The 20,107-nt window shown below is 48.9% G+C and overlaps 7 protein-coding genes and 1 non-coding gene across 8 annotated transcripts; 4 read left to right on the forward strand and 4 right to left on the reverse strand.

Annotated features, from left to right (window-relative positions):
- Positions 1 to 106: 106 nt before the first annotated feature.
- On the forward strand, positions 107 to 201 carry FPOAC1_012109. Its single transcript has one exon. It is a non-coding gene; the product is annotated as a tRNA-Ile (tRNA).
- Positions 202 to 2,517: 2,316 nt separating this feature from the next.
- On the forward strand, positions 2,518 to 3,503 carry FPOAC1_012110 (uncharacterized protein; the record flags this gene model as incomplete). Its single annotated transcript, XM_044856471.1, has 2 exons — positions 2,518 to 2,710; positions 2,770 to 3,503. The coding sequence occupies 2 exons, from the start codon at positions 2,518 to 2,520 to the stop codon at positions 3,501 to 3,503; spliced, it is 927 nt and encodes a 308-aa protein (XP_044703784.1).
- Positions 3,504 to 4,312: 809 nt separating this feature from the next.
- Positions 4,313 to 5,248, forward strand: BNA6 (nicotinate-nucleotide diphosphorylase (carboxylating); the record flags this gene model as incomplete). Its single annotated transcript, XM_044856472.1, has 2 exons — positions 4,313 to 5,120; positions 5,172 to 5,248. The coding sequence occupies 2 exons, from the start codon at positions 4,313 to 4,315 to the stop codon at positions 5,246 to 5,248; spliced, it is 885 nt and encodes a 294-aa protein (XP_044703785.1).
- Positions 5,249 to 5,381: 133 nt separating this feature from the next.
- On the reverse strand, positions 5,382 to 7,694 carry FPOAC1_012112 (uncharacterized protein; the record flags this gene model as incomplete). Its single annotated transcript, XM_044856473.1, has 3 exons — positions 5,382 to 5,628; positions 5,682 to 7,304; positions 7,357 to 7,694. The coding sequence occupies 3 exons, from the start codon at positions 7,692 to 7,694 to the stop codon at positions 5,382 to 5,384; spliced, it is 2,208 nt and encodes a 735-aa protein (XP_044703786.1).
- A 1,177-nt stretch (positions 7,695 to 8,871) lies between these two features.
- Positions 8,872 to 10,036, reverse strand: FPOAC1_012113 (uncharacterized protein; the record flags this gene model as incomplete). Its single annotated transcript, XM_044856474.1, has 3 exons — positions 8,872 to 8,939; positions 8,995 to 9,302; positions 9,354 to 10,036. 3 exons carry the CDS (start codon positions 10,034 to 10,036, stop codon positions 8,872 to 8,874), a joined length of 1,059 nt encoding a protein of 352 aa, XP_044703787.1.
- A 7,044-nt stretch (positions 10,037 to 17,080) lies between these two features.
- FPOAC1_012114 (uncharacterized protein) lies at positions 17,081 to 17,857 on the reverse strand (the record flags this gene model as incomplete). The annotated part of the gene is made up of 4 exons (XM_044856475.1): positions 17,081 to 17,221; positions 17,275 to 17,407; positions 17,506 to 17,733; positions 17,838 to 17,857. 4 exons carry the CDS (start codon positions 17,855 to 17,857, stop codon positions 17,081 to 17,083), a joined length of 522 nt encoding a protein of 173 aa, XP_044703788.1.
- Positions 17,858 to 18,312: 455 nt separating this feature from the next.
- Positions 18,313 to 19,398, forward strand: FPOAC1_012115 (uncharacterized protein; the record flags this gene model as incomplete). Its single annotated transcript, XM_044856476.1, has 3 exons — positions 18,313 to 18,544; positions 18,598 to 19,238; positions 19,291 to 19,398. The coding sequence occupies 3 exons, from the start codon at positions 18,313 to 18,315 to the stop codon at positions 19,396 to 19,398; spliced, it is 981 nt and encodes a 326-aa protein (XP_044703789.1).
- A 447-nt stretch (positions 19,399 to 19,845) lies between these two features.
- Positions 19,846 to 20,101, reverse strand: FPOAC1_012116 (uncharacterized protein; the record flags this gene model as incomplete). Its single annotated transcript, XM_044856477.1, has 3 exons — positions 19,846 to 19,883; positions 19,937 to 20,038; positions 20,089 to 20,101. The coding sequence occupies 3 exons, from the start codon at positions 20,099 to 20,101 to the stop codon at positions 19,846 to 19,848; spliced, it is 153 nt and encodes a 50-aa protein (XP_044703790.1).
- Positions 20,102 to 20,107: the final 6 nt, after the last annotated feature.

Consider the following 20,107-nt stretch of genomic DNA (forward strand, 5'->3'; position numbering starts at 1 on the left):
AGACAACAGCGACGATACGTGGTTTCGCATGTGAGTGAACGACGATGAGCTGGTTGTGTTCAGGTTCATGAGCGGTAAACCGAGTGTCTCTTTCAACAATCGGACGGCTTCCGTAGCTCAGTTGGTTAGAGCGTCGTACTAATACTTCAATCTGAATATTCAGTGATGCGAAGGTCTCAGGTTCAAGCCCTGGCGGGAGCAATCCCAATGCCTTCCGATTGTTGCTTTTTGAAATTTTGTGCATCCATTTTTGCTCTATTCCTTCTCTCTCTGTCTGTTGCCGGGATGGCACGGTAGAATATCGTTGGATGAAGTCTAGAAAAGCACGGGGCCTTATGTAAACAGGGCTGAGTGGGATGAAGATGCGGGGTGAATGAGGATCTCAAATGGTCAACAGGGAAGGACCTTCTTCTCCTTCCGCTTTTATATATTTAACGCATAGATAGGCCTCATTTCCGAGTCACTGGCCTCTTGTTTCTGGTAAAAATGACTCGTTTCATCCGAGAACATTCCTCTTCTCTAAATGAGATCGCGATCTGTGGACAGCTGAGCTCTTGATATTCGTTGTGTTTCTGACTGTGTCTTGTTGTACGTCATTCTGGACCCGACGTGACCATGTCTTGAGACATGTTTCTCGTCTGATGATTCAGATTTTGAGACCGTTCAAAATACGTTAAAGATTGACCGGGATAGATGGACTTTCTGTTTTTAGCTGACGCTTTGAATTTCATAAATATTAAGCCCGTGTCATTGCCCGTGTTGCGATGCGCACACATCCTCTGTAGTAAACGGCCAGGGGCCCATGTGTGTGAAGCTTGTGGGGGAGACATATATATCTGGCGAGAGTAAACCGGCGACACGTGATGGCGGTGAATTGTCATGTCAGTGATAAAAAAGAGGTCAGTTATCAGTCTGATGTAGGTCCATTAGCAAGCATTATGCACGATCTTTAGAAGAAGGCTGGATATAACAGATTGTATATGGGTGGTCATGGTGTGCATCTACTGCAAAGCCGATCTGCTCGCGCCAGCCGCATGGATAAAGATAATGACAGTCCATGGCACCCAATCTGAGCGAATTATGGCTGGCCAGTGTATGTATGCAATCAGTCCCCCGCGTGCTAATAAGTGTTAGTCAAGGCGCTGGTTGGCTGGTTGGTCTGTTGAGTGAACCGCTCTCGCACAGTTGCATAAAGATGGGATAGGATAATTGCAGACACAGGCTGTGCTGTGCTGCACGCAAGAGAAAAGATGAAACTAGAGGATCAGAGCGGTGTAGGCGATTGAGCCGGGGAATGCGCATATCAAACGGGCTGGAACTTTTGCAAAGAATGTCGGTTTGGTCTTGTTGGTGATACCTGAAGGTCTGGTGATGAGAGACATTCGAGTCACTGACTACGTGGCCATTGTTCGTGGTTAAGTCGTGCAAATGATAAGAGTGTTTTTTAGCGTTTCTTGGTCAAATTCTCTTACTCTGATTGAGGTTGGAATGTCAATTCTTTGCTCTGTAGGTACTCAACTTACAGGAACAAAAAAAAAAGAACGGCCGTTGGCTGTAATGACGTAGGATGTTTGTGCCACGTGAAGGATTATAACCGCTAGCTTATGTCGTCAGCGGACCTGAGGCTCCTGGCGGCCCCCCGCCATCAGGGGCTTTTGTTTCAGTGGAGTCACCCAGCGGTTCCAGTGTGTTGGGCCCTGTAGAGGCGCCTGAAGCGACAAGGGCCCTGGTACCTACTAAGGTCCATGGGTTGGGTTGTTCTGGGGTACCTATGTTAATAATAAACAAGAAAGCCTCTTTCAACGGCCCGTCGAATGCAATATCCAACGTGACGGAACCTAATGATAAATCTATCAAATCTTAAAGCCAAGCCAATGCTTATTTACTGTAATTCCGGCCAAGAAAAGGACTGTTTACAGTGAATTTGCTGCATGGACTTGACTCATTCTCTGTAATTGCCATTGTTGGTGGTTTGTAAACATTGCCCTTCTCATCACCGCATTCAGCCGCTAAACCTCGGGTTTACCAGCCACGCTGCGTCTCTTGACTTTCAAACACCAGACCTACACAGATTCATTCCTTTTCTACATTAACGCTGCCTCTCAAAATATTTCTCGCTCGTCAAAATAAAACAATAACAAGCAGCTATACCTATATCTAGCAATAACTCTGGTCTTGGCCTCCCAAGCTTTCGTTCATACACACACCAACGAAATTTAAGCATCCTCTCTACTTACTACACACCACCACCACAAGACAAGGTCAAACCCACTAGTCTACCTACTCTCTTTTTTCTTTTACGCCCGTCTTTTTTTCCCTTTCTTTAAATATACTCATCTTGCTTCACCTCTTTTCCCTTTCCCCTTCTTTTCTCTTTCCTTTTTTTGCTTCTTTCCTCCTTTTTCGTGCGACTCGGGTTTCCTTGCCCCCCTTTTCGCTCTCTTCTTTCAACAGGAGGATTCAACTCCATCCCCCCCCCCCCCACTTGGCAAAACGTCGCGGCCAACACCTACAATCATGTCGTCGCTCGAAGCCAAGATCGTCGTCCTCGGCGCCCAAGGCGTTGGGAAGACATCCCTGGTTATGAGATACTGCAAAGGTGCTTTCAACCCTGCTCAGATCACTTCCACCGTCGGTGCCAGTTTCCTCACAAAGCGCGTCGTCGACTCCGACTCAGATACCGTGGTGCGCCTCCAGATATGGGATACAGGTCAGTTTTGATAAGGGATTCAAGTAGTCGGTTGCGATCATACTAACACAACCTCGCAGCTGGACAAGAGCGCTTTCGATCCATCTCTCGGCTCTACTATCGTGGCGCAAATGCCTGTATTCTCTGCTACAGCATCACCGACGCACAATCCTTTGCCGACATGGGCGTATGGCTCATGGAACTACGACGAAACCTCCCCCACGATGTTATCCTTCACGTAGTCGGTACAAAGGCCGACATTGTCGCCCGCGAACTCTCAGCCCGCCAAGTCCCATTTGAACGTTGTATCGCCTACGTCGCCGAGAACCTCGCTCCAGGCGTGGGTAGCACACCTCCCCCGACAGCGACTCCCTACCACATTCCGACGCCCATGTCAGGAGCCCAGGCCATGTCACCACCATCCATGGAGCTTCACAGTCCCAGCTCGAAGCGGAGCTCAGGCTTCTGGGCACAAGAGGTTGGGTGGGACGCATGCCATGAAATCAGCGCCGAGACGGGTGAGGGTGTCGAAGAAGTATTCCGAGTCGTCACACGTAAACTCGTCGAGCAGAACCGCAAGATCCAGCAGGCTCTGCTGATGGCTACCGCTATTCCCGGTACACCAGGCTATGAAGCCGGCATGGATGGTGGCTACTTCGCAGGTGCTGATGCCCGGGGCAGTTTCCGTGTAGGCCGCGACCGTCGCAGCTGGTTATTTTCTCCTGCTTTCTCTCCTGCCATAACAGTCGAACAGGCGGGAACTCAAGAGCAGACAAACACAGAAGTCCGCAAGGAGACAAAGAGATGTTGTTGACGTTTTGGAACGATCCGATTGGGAGTTAGACGAAGAAGACACGAGCGAAGCGAAATGAAACGAAACGAAACGATGTAGACGTTGTATGGACATACGAAATCATGCCAGCAACAGCAACAACAGTCAGTAACAATCAATCTCCACGGCGACGATGGGAGATGAGCTTTAGGAGTTTCTTCGACGACTCAGCGCATTTGTTTGATACCCGGTCTCTGCCTTTTCCTTTTTCGCATTGGTCTTTTTTTTTGTATGCCGTGTTTTGCGGTTTGGTTACTTACATAGTTGGGGTGTTATTAGGTCCTTTTCTGATGCATGCATGGTCTTCCCTTTTTCTCATTTTTTTCAACTCATGACTCTAGGCAGGTCCTCCTTTGTTTTTATTGTATTTTTTCCACGTTTGGAGTTGGAGGATAAGGGTCATAGGAGTGCAAGGAAGTAGATATATTTCTTTTGTTCTAGAATATAGCATATATCATTACTCGCGGTCGAATTTGCTTGTTGAAACTTGGAAGATGACTTTTCTCACACCACTGGGCTTACTGTACAAGGGTAGCTGTAGATTGGAACTCGTTATGACCGATACCGAACAGAAGCTAAGCCGGCCCCATCCGATCCCCCACCCCCACTTGTTCCGGCATCTGGCGGGAGTTTGAATGCGGGGGACATCCGACTCCGGCCGCTATCCGCTCGTCCTAGAAGCCTGTCGTAAGATACTTATTTTGTCGCAGATTTATTTTCTTCTTTTTGACCATCAATTCTTCAATCCCCTTCGACTTTACCCTCCCCATTGCTGTCACACCTTCTTGACAATGGCTCAACCAAAGGGGAACCTCGCAAACCTCCTCCCACCCTCGTGGAAAACTTCGGTGACAGCATGGCTCGCTGAAGACACACCCTCCTTCGACTATGCAGGCTTCGTCGTCGGCGACGGTCCTCGCGTCGCTACCCTCTGGGGCAAATCGAGCGGTGTCATTGCTGGCCGACCCTTCTTCGACGAGGTCTTTGCGCAATGCGGCTGCACGGTCGAGTGGCATGCTGAGGAGGGCAATGATGTCGATCTGAGCAGTGGCAAGCACCGAGTCGCAACTGTCAAGGGCCCTGTGCGCGGCATTCTCCTTGGAGAGAGAGTTGCTTTGAACACCCTTGCGCGATGCTCTGGTGTTGCGACCAAGAGTTCAAGGCTTGTATCCATTGCGCGCAAGGCTGGATACACGGGCGTGATTGCAGGAACACGAAAGACGACGCCGGGTTTCCGCCTTGTTGAAAAGTACGGCATGCTGGTCGGAGGCGCCGATGCTCACAGAATGGATCTTAGCGCTATGATTATGCTGAAGGACAACCACGTCTGGAGCCGAGGCAGTATCACCGATGCTGTCAAGGCTGCCAAGTCAGTCGGAGGATTCAGCATGAAGGTCGAGGTTGAAGTACAGAGCGAGGCTGAGGCGGACGAGGCAATTGAAGCTGGTGCTGATGTTGTCATGTTGGACAACTTCACTGGCGATGGCGTCAAGGTTGCTTCTCGTAGTCTGAAGGAGCGCTGGCAAGGGAAGAGGCACTTCTTGTTGGAGGTTTCTGGTGGTCTTCAGGAGGATAACTTTGAAGCGTATCTATGCAATGGTAAGTTTTGCTCTCTTCTTAATAATGCATATACTAACTGCTATGTTCCAGATGTCGATATTCTGTCAACAAGTTCGATTCACCAGGGTGTGCCGCACATAGACTTTTCCCTCAAGATCGAGCACTAAGTCATAATAACAAAATAATGAATTACCATACTACCATTCGTCTTGAATATAGTATCTATTGATATACCACGAAGTCAATTTCGTCTCCGGGCTGCAATGACGGCAGGTCAGTTAAACTGCTGTATCTTCTATCTCATCCCTCAGTTCCATGAGCGACATGAGCACCGGCCATCCTAGCCTCAATGCCATTTTCTCCGCCTTGAAGATGGTTTGCGGGACTATTCTGCACCGAGGGTTCCTTCTCTCGTCCAACAACCTTCGTATTATCACAGCAAGAAACGAGCACGCTGCTCTCATTCCTCGTCGATGGGACATCCAAGGCAGGGTTAGATGTGAAAAAGTCAGCGGGGCGAAGATGGATCTGCTGGATTTCAACCGGCCTATCTTCTTGTCAGCAATTCTGTACTGAAATTCGGGGGGAGCAAACACAAACATAACAGGCCAATCCTCAACTCGTGGGTTATGAGTGAGACCGAAGGATACCCACACGACGGGGCTGCTTCGTCGTCCTTTTTTACGATCCTCATGATCACCGTTCGCCGTCTCTCCGTTACCCTCGTCCGTAAACCAGTCTCCTCTCTTGACCATATCAGACACTCCTCCCACCTCCGCATTGCTCTGGTTCGTGAACTCGCCCGCCGCCCAAAGCTCACCGTCACGATAACCAGTGAACCAGACGTTATGCTGAGCGAAAGGGGCTCTTGCGGCAGCCACGCTCGTCGCATCTGCTAACATCATCTGAGTCGCTGGTGGTACGAGCTTGTATCCTACTGGTCGACCTGACATAGTGTTGCGCTTCGTAGCATGCTCCAGTTTGATCAAACGATTCAAACGTGGCTCAGCGTCTATCCATGAAGCCTTAGACACTTCCTTACGCTCGAGTTCGTACAAGTTTCCTCTTGGGTTGGTATTTGGATCAACAGATCTTCCGATGCTCTCTTCCACAACGACTTGCGTATCCTGGGCGTTATAAGAATCAACGGCTGGATCAATCCGCACTGAGAAAATATGCTGGTGATTCTGTGCGAGAACGCCAGGCGCAACGACATTGCCATACCGACTCGTCTTGCCGTCGTCTATCCCAACGACGCTGACAACACCAGTTGCTCGAGTCTCAATAGTAATGTTTCCGGCGAGATCAAGCTTGTATGCAAAGATGTATTCATAGTTTGCCAGTGTGACAATGAACTGCACGACCAGCTCTCTCATGCGCGTGACAACGGCTCTGTTGGTACGGAAGTTCGTGTGTTTCCACAAGATACCGTTGTCTTGCTCGTGCAAGCATATGACGGATTTTGCAGGTGTTGGTAGACCATCTGGGCCAGCAAGATACGAGTCGACGTAGTGAATTGCTCCAAGGCAATCGCATCCGAGTTGTAGATCATTGGCAGCTCTCCCAACGCCTCCATCACCAAGATCAAAAGCATGCTTGCGGTGAAAAGGAGGGCGAGGATCGCCATATGGAACGGTCAGCTCGCTGTAGCTGAGACGATACAGGACACTCCGGTTCTCGTAGCAGATATCGTGAAGAACAGCGCCTTCGCGCGGAGTAAACCCAAGACGGAATCGCCATTTCTGCCACTCAATCAAGCCATCAGATGAGACCGTAAACGAAGCACCCTCAGGCTGTGTCACGTTGAGAGGCTTTAGGTCTTGACGAAGGGGTCCTTCCAGCAGTTCTGGGACATATTCTGCTGCATGTCTGTTTTGAAACAACTTCTTTGGCGATGCACCCCTTTCTTTGGCCTCAAAGTCATCGTCCGAGCTACCTGTAGCAAGTCGATCAACACGAATGATTGTTCTCGTCTCCAGATCCATCACCGGAATGATAGGTATAGGATAGGCATAGTGGTTTGAGTCGGGGTTGTTGTGAGACACATTCTTTCCAAAAACGAGACCTTGCATGTAGCGAGACGGATAGCCATCTTCAAAGGTTCCGCCGTAAGGCCAGGGATCGATGCATACAGCGAAGCCTTCTGGCAGTGTAAACTCCGACATGGCGTCTTTAAAGAGTTGCGATTCAACACAGGCATCTTGAAATGTTTCCACCTCGACTCTGTAGCATAAATTAGCGAATAGCTCAGTTCACGGTCAAGTTGTAAGCTCACGTTGCAATATTGGGATGCGCATATTGCTCGAGGACGGCTTTGGAGACAACCTCGCCTCTGTCAACATCAACAATTGTGCGAGTGTATTCTCTCGCGCCAGAAGTGATGTCGTATTCGACCTCAGCACAACGTGCGGGCCGAGGTGTCGTCTCATTGAGACTACCGTCGTGCTCGGCGATCAGGAACGGGACGAGATCATCCTTCTTGGGCTCCTGGAGCTGAATGGAGCGGAAGAAGAGGGAGGTTTCTGGGCCATGATGTTTCAATACACAGTTGCGAGCCAGAATAAACTCGTCCCGAGAAAGTTGGGTCAGAGGATGAGGCTTTAATTTCGTCATGACTTGTGCAGAAACGGAGACGAAAGAAGATGTAGAGAGAAGGGTTGAGCGAGGGGAGATGCAAGAAGCAGTTTGAAAAGGCTTTATATATTCAAACACACCTACATCAAGAATGTATAAAATACAACGTCTCATTCACCGAGCTGACCAGAAATATTTGAATCCATGCTGTCTATTCCTCTCTTGGCATGCCTGTTGCCGTCAGCTTGACCCAACCATGATGAAGCATCAGACTTAGTCCTCCACCAGGCTGCTTGAGAAAGGCGTCATGTTGTGTAGTAAGCCGCGAGCCAACATAATATCGGATAGCAAATGGCCAATGATTGTTGATAGTCATCCTATTGTGGTACATAAATGGTAACCTCCGGTTGATCAATGTCTCTCTCGCCCCGCCAATTTGTGCCTTTGCCCCTGTTCGGTTTGAGGGAGAAGGTAGAGAAGTGGTAGTGCTATCATGCGAGAATGTTTGCACTGCATCAATAGCTTAGGATACATTAGTGACGCGGAAACGTGCAGGTCGATTGGCCGCCAACTTAAGGTGTGAGCGGGTACGGGTATATCAGCCATTGCCATGCCAAACTGCAGAACTACTGTATCATATATAGTTAGATGCTTATAACCGGCAACTCACAAATGTCATCACATAATCAATCAAGGGCACAATTGTTAGCAAAATCATTGTGATATTCGTGTCTATCGACGTGCTTCTATGAGCATTGAACAAGCAATCAAACATGCTTTGGCAAACCCCAAGGCAGCCAAGACTCAGTCAACCCATATGTAACCTAGAGTCGGGCAATGAGGAGAAGACGCGACCTTGTAAAAAAAAAGCCAGCACAGACACTCATCGTTCACCCTCGCTCCTTACGCGCCATCCCTATTTAATATCATTTTTTCATAGACGCCAGGCATGTAAAGTTAAGACCATGATGAGAAAGTTGGCCGTGTGGCCCAATGTTGAACGAAGAAGATCGTTAAGTACGATGATGCATAACGTACATTGAAGAATCGAAATGAAGAGAAAAAGGAAACAGTTGCTGTAGACGTGGTTGGGAGGCTACGCCTTCGGCCACCTCACTAGATACAAGTTTTTGCCCAAGAAAGAATCACAGGGCTGTTCTGTAAGATGGATGTAGAAGTGCGCCTTTCCCGATCAGTGAGGATCGTGTCTCTGCTCCTAGACAGTAACACGCTTGGCGCCCTCGGGCTTGAGAACGTTGTCGCCGTAGCGGCCACCAAAGTTACCTGCACATTCAAAGTTAGTCTTGCTCAAAAATAAAACGGTTGAGGTGATGCTTACCCTGAGGGTTGTAGTTGCAAACGGTGTACCACGAGGGGAAGCTGAGGACAGTTCCCGCAGGGCACTTGACAGTGGCACAGCCGACCTTGGTGGAGTCCTTCCAGACAACCTGGGTGAAGTGACCGTAGAGGTCAATGTTCATCTCGGAGGGGGGGTTCTCTTGGCCATAGAAAGCCCAGTTGGACATCTCATTGTCGTACCACTGGTTGGTAATACCACCAGCAGCAGCCTTGTTCTTGAGTCCATCAATGTCGCTGGTAGCACCCCAGGAAGCGAGGTTCTGGCCGTAACCGCCATTGCCTTGGTCCCTATTCAATTTATTAGTCAAAATGTTATTAGATGTACAAGTATCAACTTACATGTCGTGCTCGAAGACACAACCGTTGGCAGTGTTCTCGGCGTAGCCGGCGAGCTCATCGTCCCACTCAAGAGCGGGGGCAGAGTGGTTCGCGCGGTGGATGTTGTGGTAGGCAAGCATGACGGTGTCGTAGGCACCCTCGAGAGAAAGGCCAGAGGTGTCGATGCTAGCTTCAACAGTGACCTTGGGCTCGGCACGGGTGGGGGTAGGCTTGACGACCTTCTTGATGGTAGTCTGAGCCTTCTCGACAACTGGCGCAGGGGCCTCGTAAACAGGAGAGGGAGCGGCAGGCTTCACAACGACCTCCTTAGTATACTTATACTCCTGAACAACCTTGGAGGTAGGCTTAGGGTCGACCCAGACAGTGACGACTTTAGGCTTAGCAGGCTCTTCCTTGACGACAGGCTTGGGAGCCTCCTCCTTGACAACGACAGGAGCAGGAGCAGGAGCGGGCTGCTCCTTGACGACCTTGACAACTTCCTGGGTGACCTTGGGAGCCTGGGGGGCCTCATAGACAGTTGCGGTGTGAGCAGCCTTCTTGGGCTCAGCACCCTCAGTGACGACGACGGTGACAACCTCGTAGACCCATTCGGTCTTCATGGCACGCTCCTGGAGAGCGTTTCCGATGGGGCTGGCCGAGGCCAGAATGGCGCTAGCGCCGACCATAAACAAAGATGCCTTCATGATGATCGGTGAAGAGGCACGAGACGAACAGTGATGAACTGGAGATAGAGTTAGTTATATACGGTTGCAAGATTTTAGGTGTGGCTGTTTTCGGTTCAGTAAACGTCAGACCAATGCCGCTTGGCAATAGCTGTTTCCGTGTCTTGGATGAATGCGATGAGGCTAGCTGGTAGCGAGGGTGGAATGGTGATTCTTTTTGGAAATGTGTGGGTAAAAACGTGTAAGACATTTGGTGTTGAGACAAAATCGGGGGTTAAAAATGAGACGAGTGTCGATATATCGAGTCCAAGGAGGTTCCCTCTCTTGGATATAAGTAGGGGCTTTGTTGCCGCTATTGAAGGAGGCGACAAAGACGCTGCCCTTGTTGTTCGGCGACACTCTGTTCATGGCAGCACCGAGTCTGCGTGGTTGAAAGGGAGGTTCATCGAACAAGATCTCCCTCAAAGACTGACGTGGGTGGAGAAAAAGGCAAGACAAAGAGGGCAAGGCAGGCTGACGCAGGTACACAAGTGTGCAGGGTTCAAACAATGATGATTCAGAATATGCTTACCTTTGGTGTGTTGTCTGTTGGTATCGGGTGTGATTCAGAACCAGTCTGATGAGCGGATGACAGCACTGTTGGATTTGAGATTCCGTCAAGGAGTCTCGAAAAAAAGCTTTGGTTTGGTGTGGTTGAACAATGGTGGTCGTTCAACGACGAAAGGAGTGACAGAAGGATGAACCGAAGGAAGGACGACTTGAATTGATGTTGCGGTAGGTAGGTACCAGAAGGATGTTAAATCAGATCAGATGGAGATGAGATTTTGAGGGAAGTCGTGAGATATATCAACGGTTCAACCGGAAGTCTTGGCTTTAGAGTTTTGGTTTTGAAGGAGTGGACTGCTATGTACTAGACACGCAAACAAAGGAGTGGCAGGCCCTGCTATCGTTCGACGAAGACTCTTGGAGGGGGTGAGAGGAAAGAGAAGAGGTCGAGATGGCTTCGGAGCGGACGACGACGTTAAAAAGGAACTGCTCGGCGGGTCGCAGACGGACAGGCACTGTTGGGCCAGGGGGCGGATTGGCTGAATGGTGCGGTATTGATTGGATGCTTTGCAGGGGGTATCTGGGGATCTGGCGAGCCTGCAATCGAGAATTAGCTGGGGGGTGTTGCAGATGAGAGGAGCAGGGGTGTTGGCCGAGAAGCGACGTACCTAGCAGAGCAGAGCTCTATCAGAGTAGAGAGCGACGGCGGTGAAGAGCTGTTAGTGCAAGGAAATGAAATGAATGAGTAGAGAGTGAATGGTTGAAAGGTCTAGAAGCGAAAAAGAGCGGAGAAGGATGGATTGTGTTTTGAGGGAAAGTGAAGGGCGGTCCCAAGGAAGAAATGAAGCTACTAATGTTTAGACTATTCGACGACCTACCCTCCATACCAACATGTCTGCTGTGAAGCGCTGAGCTGCCCGGACCCCAGGTAGGTAGGTCGCTTCAGTTACTGAGCTTGACTTCCAAGGAACCAAGTTCTGTGACAGCTGGCAAGCACTGGCTGGCACTGCTCGAGGTGTTGCGGGTTGTTAGAGTAACCCCTGGAACGTGAAGCCGTCCATGTACACGACCGGCGCTAGTGCCTCAAGCTAGTGCGGGATAGCCTGGGCGCTAGAATCCTGGTGGATCTCCGCTGCAAGGCACCAGGAACGAATCATGCACTAACCCATAACTCGGACGCTGACTGGACAGGTCTATCGATTCATTTATTCAATATTGGAGTTCCTCAACTATGAGCTCGGATATTATGGAAGCAACTACTGAATACCTACCCATCGCTGTCATTGGCATTTAATGAATGCTCCAGAACCGTGCAGTTGTTGTTCTCTACGGAATTCAATCACCACTTGACTTAGTAACTACCTAGTACCTACCTATACTGACTGTCACTGTACTCTTCTACTCGGCATCCGGCAGATGCACGGGCCCTGCACAATCATGATGAAACTCGTGGCTTGCTTGTTGCGCATTGCTTGTTGACTTTCCCCTTTTGCCTCTATTCGCCTCCATCTGACGCCTCTGATGAAAGATTCTCAGTGTCTACATCACCACTTCAACTACTTACAGTGACAACTGCCGGGCCACCAATTACATCATGGTCGCATCCCGGAGGTTCGGTAGAAACATCGCATATCGGTTTCAAGACCACGACGATCATGACATGTATACATACCATTGCAATGCAATGCACATCTGGTATTTTCGCTAGCCTATGCAAACTCGCATAGCATATCACAATATATTGCATTGCATTATCGTTGGATACAGCTTGGACTACGTTGTTGCGCTGGCGTCTGACGGCTAATCAAACACGCGACCCTGGGTAATGACACGACAAGACCCTGGTCATGCTCAAACCAAAGCGGGATAAGAATACTACCTAGCCCTAGACCTAGGCCAGGTCAACAGGGCAGTAGCTCAGCTCAGCTCAGTCTATCTGACACAGAATTTGTTAACGCCAACAAGCTTAAGCTCCAGTCTAGTCTCATCATTTCCTAGAGACCGACGGTCCAGTCAAGACGATTTACTTTATTTCTAACGTCAAACCTTGTCGGGTTCAACAGTCTAGACTCTTCCTCGATCGATGCCGAGGCTTTGTTCGAATTTCGATACAGCTTAACCCTCGCTCATCATTTCCTCCTGTCCGTTTTTGCCACTCATGATGATCTGATGGGTTTGTTAGTGATCATGTTGGAGTAGTGGCTTTTTTCCTGCTGATTACGTGGTCCTGAAAGCCACCCGAAAGTTAAAAGTCAAGTCTTCAAGCCTCTCTAGGGTTTACTAGTCGACGTTTAATTGAACATCTTTCTTAATCCGTAATTTATTGATCGAATACACTTATCAGAGGCGTCCATGCTCACGACTTGACTTCCGGATGCAGCGTTACAATACGTACGCACCGCTACTTTGGTAGTGGGATGAGATGCCATCCCATCTGCCGGGTCAACTCAACTCCAAAAATCTTTGTATTAAGATGAAAGTCTCGTATTATGCCGGATTGCGCACGGGGTTGGCTGTGGTCAAGCTGCTGTACTGGGCTGTCCATAGGTAGGTCTGTGTTCCTGAATATCTGTAGCCATGTACCAGGCAAGGTTCCTGTTGTCTATTATCAGTCAGCATCAACAAATGCGAAACGCATTCCTAATATATCTTTCATACTCTTGCAGCTAACGCATTAATTTGTTCTTTACTAGATCACTTCAGACTATCCTCAGCCAAGTCGGATCCAGCAATCCCGTCTACTTCAGTGACACTTCCTAGACAGGTACGTACATGATCTTCCACCCCCTTTTTACCCTTCCAAGCTGCTCCGACGATTCACACGTCTATGAGAGATTTAACCCAATCACATTTCCATCATAAACTATGTCTCCATCAAACAAGCTATTTGCCAGGGATGTTGAAGCGGGCTATGGTGGAGTCTCAGTTAGGTCCCTTGTCCACAGGAAGACCCGCTGGAGCCAGCCTTGAAGTCTGAAACCGACCTAATTTGAGCAACTCTTCTCCTGCTCCTCTCGTCATCTCCCAACCAAGGCTTTTTCTCTCTCTCTAAGATTTGGGGTCTGTTCGCCGCCTGCTTTTTTATCTGGAATATGCCAAGCTATCCTGGTCAATCGGATATCACTATGCTTAAAGCTCTCATTTCCAATTCGCGAGCCGTCATTTCTCATAACATAGACATACGATACAGCCTTCCCGTAGCCAGCCTAGGATCGATTCTGTCAACGGGATTATAGCCGCGGGTAAAGTCGCTCGGCTCATTTCCTAACCTTTGTGTCCCGTCGAGTTCCACAGTCGGACATTGGCGTGTCACAGAATGATTGGCTTTTGCACACTGCCTCGGACAGGACGACAGGCTGCCTCAGGGTAGGTCGTCGTCGTGAACCCAAGAGCTTGGAACTAAGCTGAACCTCACTCACTCTGTCTTGGCATGAATATACAGTCGCGGTCGATTAGTCAATGGCTGTCCGCACACGTGGAAAACAATGAATTGATCAACACATGATGATCATCAGAACTCGTCCATATCAAGGTGAGCTACAAACTCTTGATCGACTTTATCTCAGTAATAACCCGTTCATGATGATTCTGCTTCGCACACCCCCTCCTGTTCTCCCTTGGACATGTTGACCCAGCCATCAACGCAATTGTCTTGAAGTCATCGAGTCGATCACAACTGCGACCTCGACTCACCTCAACTCCGAAATTAAGCGGCATGACACACAATCCATATCTTCTGGATGACCTTGGCAGACAACGTCAAAGAGGCATGAATTCCTATTAGGGAATAGCATTCAGATCGTGGCGTCTGATTTCATTCCTGCATCCCGAGTCGAACAACTTTATTCTTATTTCCTAGTCCAAAACCATACATTCCAGCCCATAAGCGGCTCTTTCAGAACCCCAGTATTACGCGGCAAATATTTTACAAAATGATCGCCTAAAGGCTCGAGGACTGGTCTTGTCACCGGCTACACCGAACTCGTCTATCTGTGTTCAAGTTTGTGGAGAGATATTACGGTGGCTCGGGAATGCCGATCCTAACACTAACACCGACGCTCAAGATGTGATTCTTGAGGCCTTCATTTCGAGTGCTGCTATAGCCACGATCAAACTTTGATCTGATCAAGCATTTTGAACAAGACCCTAGACTAGCTGAATGGGGCTGAGGGTTCTATGCATAGCATACCGAGTTTTTTTTTTGGTATTTAATTGTCTCTTTTTTTCTTTGGTTGATTGGTTTTAATCACATGCAAAATACTTTCGACGATAGCACGCACTAGATAGCATCTTGAAGTCTTCCTGGCATGGTAACCTATTCCTGATTCAACTAACAGTTACAGCATGACAAGAACAATACTTGTTCTTATGACCGGCAATTCCCTCTTGCAGGGTTTGCTTTAAGCGCTCTCCTTGGTCCTTCTAATAGTAGCTTGCATGTCAGGTTCAGGTATATTATCCCCACTGTTTCACATAACGACAATGCGGTTGTTATTCCCATCCACCGGATGGCGCCTGAATTCAACCAAGCTGACCCGCCGATTTTCACAACCACGATCGGACCAACAATGTTTGTATGTGTATCAAAGCTTGTTTATTCTACGTGGAGTTTATCATAGGTACTCTATGCCTTGTATCAAATTCCGATTGAGTTATACCTTAATCGTCAACTATTTTTTAGGTACCTTACAGTTTACCCTGTACCTGGCTCGACATAAGCCAACCCAAAATGTTTTATACCACATACATTAGTGTTGTTTGATGCAAAAATTGAAGAGCCGTGGAAATAACACTGATTTCTATTAGTACGTTTGAGTGCAAGAGGATTACTTGGAATATCGTTGTGACTCGTCAAGTCGTAAGTCAGCATGAAAACTCGGCCCTGGGGTGTCACGGGATAAATATGTGAATAACGACATGAACAAGTCCTCCGGCGATACAGAGAGCAACAGTTGAGAATGAAATCTTAAGAAAATGAAGGAAAATAGAAACAAGTTTCCTCGGACATTGTCACACGTCGCTAGAAAACAAAACAGATCTATCACCGGGCGACTTGCGAACACATTGTGATACAGCATCCATCTCTTCTCGAAGCAAACTTACTACCTCGTGTAGCATTCTGAAGCGATACCAAAACGAGACAATAGCAATCCCTATGGCTTCTTTTTCGACCCTTGATAAACGCTCATGTAGGGTATAAATGTCAACAGCCAACCAATGGTGTACCCCATCCAGAGCATCAAACATGGGCGCTTGGAAGGCCCGTTTGTTTGTTTCACGAAGCGCACAAGCGCCGAGATACAATCATTCTTTTTTACATCGAGGATTGATCCAATGTCGAGACTCAAAGTTCTAATCTGGGAAGAATACTACTTGGCAAGTAAAATTAAGGGCCCTATTATATGGCTGTGCTTGGTTAGTTCTGGAGGTTCGCATTCAGACCACCAATCGTCTAATAGGCGAAGTCTTCGCCAGTATGCAAGGCAGGTTTCCGTTGTCTCCTGTTGCATGCATCAAAACACCACTCTCTGTTTCCAGCTCATACCACCAACCCTACAGGCCAGACCAATCGTTCTCGCTGTCGGTCGGCATTCACTTGAAACGAGACGGGCAGTTGCATGAAAAAGAGTTACCATACCCCAACAGACCCAATCGAGGCCGAAACAAAAGCCTCGGCAAATGGTACAAGGTGCATGAATGCCATCCATGGTCATGTGCATGGTCTGGGTGCTTCGCTGTCGTGGGCGAGTGTGTGACTTCCGGGACCAGTCATTAACATGATATGCCTGCCCCAGACTGAAAGATGCGACTCTTGGGGCTTGATGGGGCGTGTTGGTCAAATTTCATAATCACTGCCGGCTCTTGCCACAGGTTTGGTCAGGCAAACATAATAGAAGCAATGGCGTACTGGGCGCCTTTGTTGGTTCACCGGCACTGGATTTGAACAACAATGACCTGCTCTTCTGTAACGCTCAATCTCGTCAGCTGGCCTAGACCACACATACAACAAAGATCTGCTAAGCACGGCTTCACATCTTAGCCGAGAAGCAGTGTTATGAATTCTCTCGGATGTCTTGAAGTGCCGTGCCTTTAGCGTTCAAGGCCTATTGCAGTGTGGTTCACATGTTGTTGCATTTGAGGTCCGTACTATTGTGACAGGTAACGTTGTGCTATCAGATCAATCGGTATGGACATTACTAGGCTAGGAAAAGCCACAATCTAGAGAGATGGGCCATGCGCAGCCTCGGTAGCTATGTCGTAGTAATGAATCGCGGAGACAAGATTGGCCAGCAACCGCACAGTTGCCGGTACTAATTAATGTAAAAAACGGCCCTATGACCTAATATGTTGCCAGCTTCAATGACACTGAGCATTAGCCCATGCGGGGAAGATCTCGTGATGTGGTTTTGTGTAAGTAAGATGGACAAATTTTGTTTTGATAGCTGGTAATCCACTCTTTGATTCATCGGCAAATGTACATGATCGAGCCTCGACCTAATTTCAACTGATTCCAGCACTCTATTGCTGCGCATCCTCCTGCCCCGGAACAAAGGGCTTACCATCACCAGGGCCGATGCGCACGTCGGCAAGGATCTGCTTTGGTCGGAGGTGAACGGGGGTCGAATTGGTGGGCTGGTCAGGAATCTTCTTCTCAAGTTTCTGCGCAATATGTCAGGAATCCCGCCCGAAACATAAGAACACATGTATCGTACCAAGTTGTTGTAAACGCACTTGTTGAGCTTCCACTCAGCAGGGCGGCACTGCCATAGCTGGTGGTTCCGGTCTTCAAGGCATTCCCAGTGCTTGCGGAACTCGGCCAGACAGTGGGTGTTGATGTCCTTGATGCTATTTATTCGTTGTCAGCTGCTGGTCCCAGCAATGGAGCTCGTCGCACCCCAATTATATCGACAAAATGGGTTTTCGCTGGCTTTCAGGAAACATACACGCTGGAGGCACATCGGGTAACTCGTCGGCCCTCCTTCAAGCACTCAAACTCTCCTCGGCCAGGGTTGTCGTTCTTGCATTGCATGTAATCATCGTTGTAGTCGCGGCATCGGGCGCCGATGAAGAAGGAGGCCGAAAGAAGAGGCGCAGAGCTGGCACCAACCTCCTTGACAGCAGGAATATCCGAGGGCAACGGAGTGGTGTCGATAAGCACCTGCTGAGAGAATCTGATGGATCAATCAGTTAGCCAACTATCAGGTGTTGTAGTACCCAATTGCACCCGCTGGCGGCCCGAGCAAAGTCAAGAGGTGCACCTCAATGCAAAACATACTGGGGCCTTCGGGTAGACATGATGCCGGTGTTCTGCGAAGCTGATCGTCGAACGTTGCGGTGATTCCAGAATCCGGGAGTGGTTATTATGTGAGGTCGCTCGGCTAGGATTTGGTAGCGTAAGGTATGAATTGACTTTCTGTGATTGGCTAGAAGGTGGGACAAGGCTGGGTAGCAAGGCTGCGATGGGGCCCCAGTGAACGTAGCTCTGTTTTCGCGTCGCCCAGCTCCAAATATTTTGAGCCGCCAAATAAACAGTGCAAACCACCAAGCAACATAGATTTTTCAGCCTTGCAATCCTGAAAAAACCATACCACGACTTTCCGCCTATCGCGCCAAACAGTATTACACCGTATCGAGCTGATAGCTTCTCCCCTCGACCTGGGTCTTGTCCCGGTACGCATATTATTAGCTAAAGCCCAGGCTTAGCTCTCCGACCGACAGTTATCAAGTCGAATCTTTACACTATCGCAATCATGTCGCTCTTCGGACAGGCAAAGCCTTCGCTATTTGGGCAATCTCAGCCTGCTCAGGCTGCTGCTCCAACTCAAAACACAGGATTTAGCTTTGGCCAGTCGCAACAACAGCAACAAGGAGGCGCATTCGGCGCATCGATCCAACAACCACAACCACAACAGATGCCGGCTTTATCTCAGTCTAAAGCCCAGCTATCCAACTCTCTATGGCAGCCAGGAATGGAAACACCTCGTATGTTCTTTGACGAAAAACACTCATGTGTGTCAGTACTGATATCTGCCTAGACCAAAAGCCGATTCTCGAGCAAATGAAGCTCGTCACTGAAAAATGGGATCCTGCGAACCCCAACTGCGTCTTCAAATATTACTTCTACAACAAGGTCGACGAGAGCCACGTTCCTTACTACAAGCCTCAGCCTCATGAGGACCCACGGGAATGGGAGGAAGCTCTGCAGAACAAGCCAGCCCCTGGCTTTATGCCTGTACTGTGCTCCGGATACGCTGGTGTCGCCGACCGCCTCAAGACACAGAAGCGCGCTGTTTCCGATTTCAACACCCGCTTGCATCAGATTAACGGCAGCCTGGATGCTGTTCTTCAACGCCACGAGCTAGAGACCGAGGTACGAGCCGTTGCGGCTCGTAGGCGACAAACAACTATTAGTGAACGATGCTTGGCGCTTGCTGCGCGAGTGCAAGTTCTCCGAAACCGTGGCTATGCTCTGAGCGGCGACGAAGATGATCTTAGCAGTCGACTACAGAACCTGGAGCGGGAGGTCCAGGATCCTGCTGTAGGCGCCAGGGAAGAGGAGCTCTGGAGCCGCCTCATCGTCCTGCGAGGGTATGCTGATCAGCTTAGTAAGGAGATGGATAAGCCAAGCCTGGAGGAGGAGACCATTGATCCAGAGCGAGAAGCTAAAGCGAAGAGGGTAAGTCAATATCTACAACATATCGGCGATACGTTACTGACTCCTTATTTAGGTACTTGAAGATTATGAGAAGCAGATTCAGCACATCAGGAAGGAGCTCGAGGCTCTAGGAACTGACTATGCAGACTGGGAGAAGACCAGAAACCCACACTCAAAATAGATGGGCTTAAACAGGTAAATTGTTTAGAGGTAAAGGCAGTAAGATCAAGGGCGGACAAGTGTCTGAGATAGGATCTATATTGGTGGCATAGAGTTGGAGTCAGGATTGGGTATTCATCCTAGGCGTCACAGGATGTGAAACATTAATCTTTGTAAAGTCCGAGAACAATATTGATACAGCAAGTGATACCACAACAACGGTTTTTTGAAAGAAGAAATAGCAAAGAAGATGCCAAGGCATGTGTTGATGTCGAGAGTGATGTTGTTGCACGGCTTTCCCCGCGACTTGGAAAATATATTGGTACAGATTAATCATGAGTCTCCCGTCCGTTCAATCTAAACCGGTTTTATCGTACACGGCGTGATGGCAACACCATCGTCTGCAAGGATCATAATACCATTATCTTCGCATAAATAGCTCTGCGTTTACACACGAGATGATCGTAGTCTAGAAGATCTTGCCGACAAGATCGATAGCGAAGGGGGCTGGAATATTGTTAGCACCATTCGCGCAAGAAACGAAATTCGATTAGACATACAGAGGTACAGAAGAACAACGGTGGTGATAGCACCCTGGACAGTGAAGGCGGCGTCGGCCTCGAGGGCGCGGATCTCCTCTTGTGATTGCTGAGGGGGGGCGACTGTTGAGGGTTAGTTTACTGTTCAGTATCAAAGTCGAGACTGTACGTACATCCTCCGAACATTTTGGT

This window comes from Fusarium poae, chromosome 4 (assembly GCF_019609905.1).
Source record: "Fusarium poae strain DAOMC 252244 chromosome 4, whole genome shotgun sequence".
Taxonomy (NCBI): domain Eukaryota; kingdom Fungi; phylum Ascomycota; class Sordariomycetes; order Hypocreales; family Nectriaceae; genus Fusarium; species Fusarium poae.